Below are 11755 nucleotides of genomic sequence, written 5' to 3'. Positions count from 1 at the left end.
TATTTGGACGCAGTCTGCAAATATCTCAAAGAAATGGAGACATATTGCTGTATTAATTAACTTGTTCTGGGATATCATGTATATGTTAACTGAAAGATAAGAAAGTGCAGTCTTTATATTTCTTTCCCAATGATAATGACTGGAGAAACTCCACATTATACGTTAATTCAATTACACTCCAAATATATTGAACGACTTGGTGAATAATTCACACAGTTAGCATATTCTTTTATCTGCTATTTGCAGTTTTGATGCATTTTATCTGCGTGTTTATTAAAACTTAGCGTTTCATTGGGCAAACTCCCTCGAAGAAAACAGACAGCCAAGAAATGCCGCACAATCGTGACCACCTCAGTCAAATGCTGGATAAGTGCAATAAAAATCTACAGCACCGAGAACATATGCAACAGTGAAAGTGACTCAGTGTAAGCTTAGTCGGTAGATGTGATGCTTACCTTTCGTTTGCAATTTTCTCTGCATGACCACCAGTAATGCGACCAACTCACAGATTAACAAGACTCCCAAAGATGAACAGACGGCAACAGGCATGGAAATAGACGCACTTTCCTGCCCTTAAAGGAGGGAGTACAAATGGGTTGAGCATAGTTAAGGTCTGCCATGGAAAATTGTAAATAATCATCATTAAGGAAACAATGGCACTAGCTTCCAAATCGTGAAAGTACCAACAGCATCAATGTCACTTTTCTGGCAAGTAACGCGAACACAAATACTAATCTTAGTCAGAAATACCTGCAGGTGAAGGTGAAGGGGAGGCCGTCACCAAATCGGATCCTGTGAAACAGAAAGTACGAATAATTATGAAGGGAAATTTAACTTTGGAAACCAAATGTTTGCCCTGATTTTCGACATTAATGATCACGGACAGGCGCCAGGCAGTCAGTATCAATCTTACCAGAACACTTTACACTGGCAATTTCCTTGTGATGACACTTCCTTTTCGCTGGATCTGCGGAGAGACAGTCAAACAGAGAGAATTCTCTTCCCTTGCACTTCACATCATTCTGCCAGATAACATCATTCTCCTGGGAGAGAACGGCCGCATCTCGGGCTGATAGAGCAAAGCCACATCCCAGCTCTCTGCAGACAACATTAGCATCAGTTATATCCCAGGAATCGCCACACAGCGTTCCCCAGCGTTTATCGCACATGATTTCCACTCTTCCAGAACAGTTGCTGCTTCCTCCATGCAGGTGCACACTGTCTTGCGTATCTGTGGTACAGAACTGATTATTAGTGAATTCAGTACAAAGCAGAATCTCCAAGAGTTGGCACAAAGAGAAAGAAGACGCACCTAGTTGTTGATGGCAGTAAGTTGAACTGAGGGTCTGCTCTTTAGACACATTGCTCTCTGTTTGAAGGAGAAAGATGCTCAGCCTATTCGAAATTCATGTTTGAAATGACACCCGAACATTGAGAAGGCTTGTCATGTTACCTGAACAAACTACACCAGCATCGTCCCGGTGTTGACAGTCGTGTTGACCCCACGGATCTGTGTGACATTGCCACAGTGTCGATTCGTGGGACAGACACTCCATCTCATCGAGCCAAATAGTTCCCGTTCCTGCTCCGAATGATTGAGCGTCGTATTCAACATTCTGGAACGCACCACAGTGCAGCTGCTTACAAATCACTTTGGCAACGTGTGAATCCAATGTGTCTGAACACACTGTTCCCCAGGACCCATTGTAGAACACCTCCACTCTTCCCTCACAGCGATGTTTTCCATTCACCAGCCGCAGCTCCTTGTGTTCTGTTCAAACAATAACAGATATCCAGATTGTTAGATTGTTCATGTTTCCGGTGTGTGTTGTGATTGCCGTAACGAGCAGAATGCATGACAGGAACAAAGGGAATTGCTGGAGAAACTCAATAGAATCTGTGAAGAGTGAAAGCACAGACAAATCTTCAGGTCCAGTGACGCGTATTCTGAATGGCGGAAGCGTCACTGAACATGAAACGTTGACTCCTCTTTGTCTCGACAGATGCTGAAAGACATATGACTTTTTCCAGAAATTTTCCTTTTTGTTTTAGATTCGCAGCATCCGCGGATCGTTGTGATCAGTTTTCTTAATAAAGCTTAATGCAATGGAAAAAGGAGTGAGCCAAATGTGCATCGTGCATGGAGATGAGAAAGACTTCACCAACACACGTTTAGAATCTGGCGAACTGTTTGAGAACCCGAAATGGTCGAGAAGCAGAAACTGACAGAAAACAAACAGCCTGTGTTACAAAGTAAATTGTCCACTTTGCAGAAGTGAAGATCCACTGGAAATGGTTCTGATATCATGGCTGCACAATTTTATATATACATTCAATCAATTTTAAATTTGTATCACCAGGGAAGTTTCAAACTGCTCAGTTTAAAGCAAATTACGGAATATTTTTACTGTTCTGAAAAATCATGCAAAACGAAAGTGCACAGTAATAAATAGGCAGTAAAGGTGTGTACAGGAGCTATGTCTCATGCAGGGAAGTCTGGTCGGAAATATAAAGAGATAACAATCACTCCTTCATTTTCGAGTTACAAATAGTTCGATAGACACACAAACAGGTCTCATATTTCTGGTGGCTCGATACAAAAATAAAGATCATAAATTTGGGATGAATTTTTAGGAAACCCTTTATGACATTCAGGACAACATTGTCATCCACTTGGAGTAGTGACAACTGATCAAAGATGACACTTTTCATGACAAACGCGATTTGTATCAATAGAAGGTGAAAAAAACTGACAGAAAAGTAATTTAGATTCGAGAAACAAATTGATCTTTCACTTTCTGTGCAGCATGTAAGTGTCAGAGATCGTTTCTTTAAATTCCTGCCGCTGCTCTACATCCTTTCGAATTCAGTGAACATATGTTAGCATGACGTCACACCTACAACCTTCGAGCAAAGTAAAAGCATTGAAAAATGGCCTCACCCGAGCACATAATTCTCACATCCTCTTTATGAGAACAGTCGTCTTGGTGACCCAATGGTACTGAAGGACATTCCCAGAGAAATGATTCGTTTCCAAAACACTTCACATCCTTCCACCAAATGTGGCCTGAGCCCGGTCCAGAGGAGGAAGGGAGTGTCATGTCCAGTGCTTTTCCACAACCCAGTTGTTGACAAACGACTCCAGCGTCTACCACATCCCATAAATCATCACAAACTGAGCCCCATATTCCATTGTAGTAAATCTCCACTCGACCAGCACAAGGGCTTCCACCATCTGACAGCCTTAGCTGAAAGTGCTCTGTGAAACAATGACACATTCAATGCACATTCCCTTCATCACTCAGGGCAACACAGTGTATAGATACAGGAATGACCGTTTTAAATGTTCTCATAAGAAGTACTTAATGTGCTGAAACATAATTTCTTACAAAACTAATCGATCAAGTGTAACCTTTTAGCACGAATGTCCAGCACATAAATGTTTCAAAATATCTTATTGCACTTGGTACTGCCAGGTTCAGTTTCTCTTTCTATGTTGAACATTCAGTGAAATATTTTGCAAACGGTTGCATTTGTGCTTTCTCTATCCTGTCACTCCGTTTATGTCTGTCCACACGTTACTTTGTCTAATGCTCACCCTATTTTTTAGTGCACATAACTGTACGTTCGTCCAATATAAATACCGTCTCAGCTTTCATTCATCAGCGCACAAGGGAATACTATACTTTACGAGAATATAACTGAAAGACAACGTATATAGTGGAGTGACAGCAATAACAATTTGAGTAGTTGTAGAAGTGTAAATACTGAAAGAGGACGAAAAGTCATTTCAGGTTATGATCACGTGTACTTAGATATAAAGGTCCAGAACTAATTCACAGAATTACAGATTTAAGAAGTCTTCAGCACAGAGAAAGAAACTTCGGCCCACCAATTCCGTTTCTGTCAAAAACAAGCTCCGAAATATTTTAATCTCATTTTCCAGCACTTGGGTTCGTCCTTAACTCCTTCGCATCACAAGTGCGCATCTAAATATATCTTAGATTTCACTAACGTTTCTGCATCTACCACACTTACAGGCAGTGAGTTCCAGACTACTCCCCCGCCCCAAGTCGATGAAAAAGAATGTCCTCAGGTCCCTCTGAACATTCTGTCCATCACCTTAACTCTATGCCGCATTTTAAGCAATTGCATAACATAGGGGAAAGATTCCTTCTTTCTTATTATGCACCTCAATCCTGCCCATACTCAGTCGCCTCTGTTTAAAGGAAAAGAATCCAAATCTGATCAAGTTGTCTTCATTGCTAAATTTTGCTCATCTCAAGAAAATCTCTCATACGTTTCCCCCTGCATTGTCTCCATTACTGTACAATCCATCCTCTGATGTGGATTCCTTAACTGCACACAGTTTTCTGCTCTGGTCTAAATCATGCTTCTTGCAGTTTGAGAATAAATTAAACTCCATCTCCCACTCCTCGGCATTTTTGCCTGTCTGATCAATATCTGTTTATATTCATTCTCATCAAAATTTCAAATCGCAACGCCAACTTCACTCTCACAAAATTAGAGATTGCTGGTGAAATGCAGGAGGTTCACCTTCCTCTTTGGGAAGTGGTGTTATTATTTCAAATCGAATGACTCTATCTGAAATAACGCATTCTTTGTGCACGTGTATCAACTTTACTTTTGGGTTAAGACACTGGAATTGGATTACTGATTTGATTAGATAACTTAGAGTGAGGAAACAGGACCTTCGGCCCAACAAGTCCACACCGACACTCCAAACATCAACTAACCCAGACACATTCACCGACATCTCACGATACAGGCAATTTAACATGGCCAATTCAACTATCCTGCACATCTTTCGACTGTGAGAGGAAACATACGCAGAAATAGGGAGAAAGTGCTAGCCACTCAGACAGTTCCCTGAAGCGGGAATTGAACCCGGATGTTTGGCGCTGTGAGGCAGTAGTGCTAACCACTGTGCCAGCGAGCAATAGAGTCTAATCTAAGATTAGGTTCCCTACATTGTGGAAAGTGGCCCTTTGGACCAGCTAGTCGATACCGACCTTCGGAAATTTAACCCACCCAGACCCATTTCCCTCAGACGAATGCAAATAACACACTGCGCAATTTAGCATAGCCAATTCACTTGACCTGCCACGTAATGCTTGTATCTGACAACAAAATGGTGTTAATTTTTCATATTCATCCATCTGCACCCTCCGCACACCTCAGATCTGCTTTCAGCCGAGCGATGAATAAATGGTTTGAGTGACACTGACAAGCAAGTGGTGTACATTCTCAATTTACTCAGCAGATGAATGTTTGGCTTGATATATCAGAGCTGGTTTAAATGTGAAGAGTCTACTTACCTGAACAGAGGACACTGACCCCACTGCCTTCGGTGACAGACGATTTCAATGTGTTGGAGATTCTGCAGTCCTGGAGCTGTGATTCATGTCCATGACATTGGACATCATGTACCCACGAACCACCATCACTCTCCCCGTACTTTGAAGAATTATATATTTCTAAGGCATAACCGCATCCCAGCTGTCTGCAGACAACGTTGGCATCATTCTGATCCCACACGGTGTCCTGCACTCCGCCCCAGCTTCCATTATAGTAAACTTCAACTCGGCCATCACAGCGACTTTCGCCATTCACGAGTCTTAGCGCCCAATTTTCATCTGCAAAATAAGAGTTACTGAGAACAGCGATTGAAATGAACACAGATATTCGAGAACTGACAATCACAGGAAAATGTATGATTTGCAATCATAAAGATATTATGTCCATTTACATTTTCAAATACTTTCATCATGTCATCACATTTCTTCTCTAAACAAAATTGAGAGAGGTGTGGAAATAAAAGTGCTGCTATTCTAGCATTCGTTGAAAATCAAGTTTCGTCGTTTAGTTCGCGACCTCGTCCATTCAGACCGATTCTCAGTCTGCAGATGCTACTCGTATGCTTTGACCATTGATATGTTGCCACTACTCTCATTGTTGCCGGCAGAGCATGTTGCACTGAGCAAACGACCCGCAACATGACTGAGGCAATGGTCAAGAAGATAATGGAGAATGAGGAACAAGTCTGTTTGAGAATTTTGACATTCAAAACACTTGTGAAAATTTGGGATAGCTCAACAATTTTAAAACCTGATACTGTCATCACTAACGTAACTGCCAATATTCACCATTTTCTTTTGAAAATTGTCTCCACGCTATTGATACGTCAAAATCTGTTATTAGAAGGTACGAATACATCTGATTTCTGCGGCGCGATTTGTGCAGATTCTGGTATTCCCTGCCAGGAGTTGAGGGCAGAATGTCATGTCATAAAAATGTTCACACGAGCAATTCAGGTGCGTTATGCATTCTCTGGGGGAATGTTGGAAAATGTATGCTCTGGAATTGGAGCCCAGTTTCAGCTCGTGAACAGGGAAACTATGAAGAAATATTGAAAACAAAACCCATGCAGCTCCTAATGTTTGTCAGGAAATCAAATCTGGTTTCGTCATTTGATCGGCCCTCCAACGTCTTCAGGCTCATAAAAGAGTGAGAAAATCATAACTAAAGGCCTGTAAAACCAACTTGGTTAAAGTGAAATCAGGCATCAGCACAAACCCTGGCCTCACTGGTCACACCTCCGTTCCCTGAAACACTAAGTATCAGAATCATAATCGTTAAAATGTTCGTGAAATACTCCAAATCTTAAACAGTACAGTGAGTTGAGAAGCACTAACAGAATTAGTAACCCAGGCAGAATGGATGCATTTGTGGAGTGACAGGGGATTGATATTTGAAGAATGCGGCAGAGAGTTAGGAAATTAATTATCATCTTGGATGGCATTCAGAATTTTTAAAAAAAGATAATGTCATTTAATACAAACTAACTTCCGTAGACTCAAGTGTCACTTCTCAGAACACCATTGCGCCAAATCAAACATGGCCTATTGATTTGCAAAGTGGGGGTAGAAATTAAGACCTGGTGGTGCTGAGGGTGCCCGAAATTCCAGAATGGCAGCTGGTAAAGAACAAACTGAGTTAATAGTCTGCAACGGAAAATTAGTCTTTGCGATGGTGACAGTCAAACGATAATCAATTCTGCTAACAACTCATCTGGCTAATACTTATCATTGTGGAAGGACATCTGCCGGTCTAACCTTTTCTGACTGACATATGACTGCAGATTGTTCACCATATAGTTGAAAGGTAATGACTTCCTGAAGTGAACTAGTGCACCAGTTAAACCGAGATTAATCACAAAAGGCCAACAGGCCATGGACGCACCAGTGACATTCCATTAATGTAAAAATAAAATAATTCGAAACTTTAAGTACACAGAAACACTGTTTAGCAAAAGAACAATTGCTATAAAGGACACACCCGAGCAGATGACATTGGCCATATTTCCATGTGAACAGTTGAAGCTTTCCCCATGTGAAACTGGACAGTTCCACAACCGTCGCTCGTTTCCGTGGCATTCATAGTTTTCCTTCCACACTGGACGGGCTCCCCTCCCAAATCGAGCATCTCTCGGGATCGACTTTGCAGTCCCGCATAAAAGGTGCTCACAGACCACATTGGCGTCTTGTAAGCCAAAGTAAACACCGCACAGCGTTCCCCACTGCTCTCCATGTAGGACCTCCACTCTCCCAGAGCACCTGTTCTCCCCACCAACCAATCGGGGCCCATTGTCTCCTGTTTTGGATCAAATAAAAAAAAAAGTTTGCAAATATCCACGCACTTGTTCAAGATTCAAAAGAGAAAATAAATCGAATCTCATCCTCCATTGCCCAATACACATGACAGTTACAATGTCTTCAAAACAATTACGATTATTTCATGAAACTCTTTCCACTATTCACAGTTAAAGGGTATTCCCAAGACAGTGATTATGATCATTTACCTCTGTCGTGGAAAACCTATGAAACAAGAGTGGAAAGGTTTACTTGATGCAGTCCATAGTTTGATAACAGCAGTGTACTTTTGGTCCTGATTGCTCGTGAAGGTTAGAATGACTTTTGCAATCATGCAGTAATGCTTAACTCAATTTACTGATAAATATGTGGCTGCATTCTCGTTAGAGAGATGTGGTTGATGGTGATTTAACCTGATGGTCACTATTCGTCAGCCGAGGAATGAGCTCAGAAGTTTAGGAACAGTATGGCAACTTCAGATTGTGGGGGGGAATGAGCCAACGCTGCTGGTATTACCTTATATCAAAGACCAGTCATTCAACCCACTGAGGTAGGCGATTCCATCAGGGTGTTACACTGCAGTGCAGCTAACGAGGCGAATGTATTAAATGAATATTTTTGAAGGCAATTTCTGAAACATGGACATCAAATAAGCTTACAAGTTTGAGGCAATTGGGGTAATTACAATGTTAAAAGTTTTTTTGTACAGTAAGATGTTGAGCCTCCAGGTGACCAAATCATGACCAATGCATCAAATGCTGGCTGCAATATGCAGTTTCAAGACTATTAACCTTTATTCTCCCATCGAACCTGCAGTAATGAAATGAATTATAACCTGAGAATGTGTACCGTTTGGTAGAATGTGACATGGACTTTCCCGAATTTGCATTGAGATGCAAAGTAACACTTCAAAATTAGTCACTGGTACCATGCATCAATGTTTTCAAACCATTATTCATGACATCTCCCAATTTCAGTAGAGCATGCAAAGAGAGCAGAACAGGTAAGTAAATGTCAGATGAAACTTTACGCGAAGAAGTTTCAGGCAGTATATTTTGGCAGCCTGGAAAATGAAGTACAACGTACGTGCATTTACATGTTTTCACCTTTTCCCTCTTCAAGTTGTGAATAAGTGCACTTAGACAGAAGTGCTGGAGCTTCAAAAGCTGAGATACACCAAGTTGACAGAATACTTGGTAGAGTAGTCAGCAATGCAACTGAAACGTAAAATTAAGAATAGATGAATTTAGGGCAGAAAGAGAGAAATAATTCCTTTGCGTTTGGGAAGATAGGAAAACCTTGTTTATAATTATGTGGAACACATAATTCACAAAGTGTGTCCTGGCTCTTGAGGAGGTGCATACTCGAAGAGATATGCAAAAAGGCTTCCACTTTCGATTAATGTGTATTGGACAGGTTATGGATCGTATTCAACCAATGGAGCTGGAACAGATAGAGGTATACGAGAATATTACTTGATGAACAAAGCAGCAAACGAAATAAATTACTGGACCTGCCTATTGATCATCGAAAGAGTAACAGGCAATAATGTAACGATTTAGGGCAAAAGGTGCACAGTATTACATCTTGGAATGTACTGAATTAGACTGTAGACAAAGTGCATATACCATGCAAAATACAACGTGTTACGAAGGCAAAATAAATTTACAGCAACGTAAATTTACAGAAAGTTCAGAGATTGAGAAGGGTCGCAAGTAAGGGACAGAACGGTGAATAAATTACCATGATAATATCTATCAGCCAATGAGTGTTTGTGAGCTGGAACTTCTTGCTGAAAAAGTTGTTGGCAAGAGTGATCTTCAGTTATGTCGCACAGTCTGATAGCATTGTTAAAAAATATAATCAGGTCAGGGAGATTCAGAAAATAAACAATTGCCTTGTCATAACTTTAGTTGTCTGAGGTTCACGTCAATGTATGTGTATCGACCAACGATTCATATTATCCTTCATGAGCGACGCTTAGTCAATGTCCACACGAACGGATATTGACTGTGGACAGTTGAAGAAATGTCTTTCCCAATCCAAACGCCAAAGTTTTAAAATGTTTACATTTTCAATAATTTCGTGTATATTTTACCTCTTCACTCTTGTGCCAGGGAAGATGAGAATCTTGAGGATTAGTTGAGATTTGTCACGGTCAAAGCAATGTCAGGAATGCCAGCGACATTACTCTTACACACATTAACTGGAAATGTGTCTTTCTCCTTTAGGTAAGCTTGTACTCACCTGAACATATCAGGGTGACATTGTTGTGTCCAGTGCAATCCTGGTGCGTTGTTGAAGACCGAGGGCACTTCCCCAGCTGAGTCTCATTGCCCGTACATTTAAACACCTCAGTAGCCGTGAGAACAGCACTGCCTCCAGAATGCATCGAGCTTGAAACAGACACTGCGACTCCACAATGAAGCTGTGCACAGACCACATCGGCGGCTTTCAAATCCCAGTCAAGCCCACACATTGTTTTCCAGGTGTCACCGAACTGGACCTCCAGTCTGCCAAAGCATTGGGAATTTTGAGGTACCAACCTCGGAGCTTTGTGATCTGAGATTTTAAAAGAGCACAGAATCATAGCAATTTGTAGCAACCGCGACTCCGATTATTTTCTGATCAACATTTATGTGATTAATTACAGGTCTGGCATTTCTGGAAATAAATTGTTCCTACAATCAGTTTGCTGCCCTGTCGATCTCGTTCATGTTCACCCACAACCCCGACCCTCAGCTGTTCAGACAGAAAGCAACTTTCAACCTGAAGATAAATGACAGAAAGTGATTCTGCCAGCCAACTCAATGTCGAATCTCAATATGCATTGGGTTGTAAATATGATCATTCCTGCAGCGCAGTTCTCTCAATGTGGCTTCAAGTGACATCACAATGGACACCTGTCGTGCCCCTTTACCGGATTGGAAACGGTAACGGGAATTCACCTCTCCCATTGTCTTCAAATATTCACGCATTATATTATAGTACCGAATGAATTGGGCGTTTAGTTATGATCATGTTAATAATATTTGGATAGTTGTCGCTCTGTTATCATAACCCTTTCTGGTTTGAGGCAGCTCCGGCATGTGATAAAGCTCCAAAGAAATGGCAATAGATTTTTACCTGAACAGACGACACCAGCATCATTGTCATGTGAGAAGCTGTAGTGATCCCATTCCTGTGATTGACACTCCTTCAGAGCGCGCTCGGTCCCTCTGCACTGAACATTCCAGGTCACAATGGGTCCGGATCCTCGTCCAAAGTGAGCCCCGCCCGGGGCAGAGACCACGGTCCCACAGTCCAGCTCCCGACACACAACTGCAGCATCCAAAAGGTCCCAAAGATTATCATCGACTGTCCCCCACTGTCCCCTGTAGTGAATCTCCACTCGGCCAGCGCAAGGACTGCCTCCATTCGCAAGTCTCAGCCTCACCGTCTCTGGAAAATATCGAAATGGTAACCAAAGTGAATACTGCGCAATTGGGAAAGCTCCAATTGCAGTCTGCATTCCCAGCTCACAATGCAATGAGTGTGATGGCATGGCAAAAAATGCATGCTATCGCAATGTAACTCACAATCCGTATTGTGGATGGTGAAATGCCATTTCAGAAGTGATGCCAACTCACAGAGAGTGAGGGTCAGAAAAATGTTTCCACAGAAACAATTCCTCTAAACTGGCCAACGTGAGGAGATTTTTTTATTAGTCATTCATGACATGTGGGCGCAATGAATGGCGAGAAAAACACAACTGATCCTCACTGCGAACATCTGAAAATGAAACAGTACTTCCGCCTTTCACAGCCCGAAATATTGTGGGATGTATGGTCATGTGAGCACAATGTCACTGCTCAATAGTGAGTGAAATAGTTTTTCTACATTGCTGAAAGCAGCACTGAGTTTGTAACTGAATTTTCACAGTATCTCCATGTGTTGTCTTTATCTGAGAATGGCAATGTTCGTAGGAACTGATCCTTCACACTCTGCTCCCCAGCAACCCTGAAATGAGAGACCTTCAGAAGTCATGCACCCCCATTAGTTATGAACAGACAGCTGTTCAACATGAATTTTAAGGAAAGGAG

The 11755-nt window shown here is 41.7% G+C and overlaps 1 protein-coding gene across 1 annotated transcript; it reads right to left on the bottom strand.

Annotated features, from left to right (window-relative positions):
• Nucleotides 1-3687: 3687 nt before the first annotated feature.
• LOC140461057 (scavenger receptor cysteine-rich domain-containing protein DMBT1-like) lies at nucleotides 3688-11217 on the bottom strand. The gene is made up of 4 exons (XM_072555840.1): nucleotides 10800-11217; nucleotides 9921-10235; nucleotides 5340-5657; nucleotides 3688-3701 (listed from the first exon to the last, which is right to left on the bottom strand). The coding sequence occupies exons 1-4, from the start codon at nucleotides 11215-11217 to the stop codon at nucleotides 3688-3690; spliced, it is 1065 nt and encodes a 354-aa protein (XP_072411941.1).
• Between the last annotated feature and the right edge of the window lie 538 nt (nucleotides 11218-11755).

The sequence above is a fragment of the Chiloscyllium punctatum genome, chromosome 36, assembly GCF_047496795.1.
Source record: "Chiloscyllium punctatum isolate Juve2018m chromosome 36, sChiPun1.3, whole genome shotgun sequence".
Taxonomy (NCBI): domain Eukaryota; kingdom Metazoa; phylum Chordata; class Chondrichthyes; order Orectolobiformes; family Hemiscylliidae; genus Chiloscyllium; species Chiloscyllium punctatum.
The sequence above is the reverse complement of the archived record's forward strand: the minus strand, read 5'-3'. Positions and strand labels throughout refer to the sequence as shown.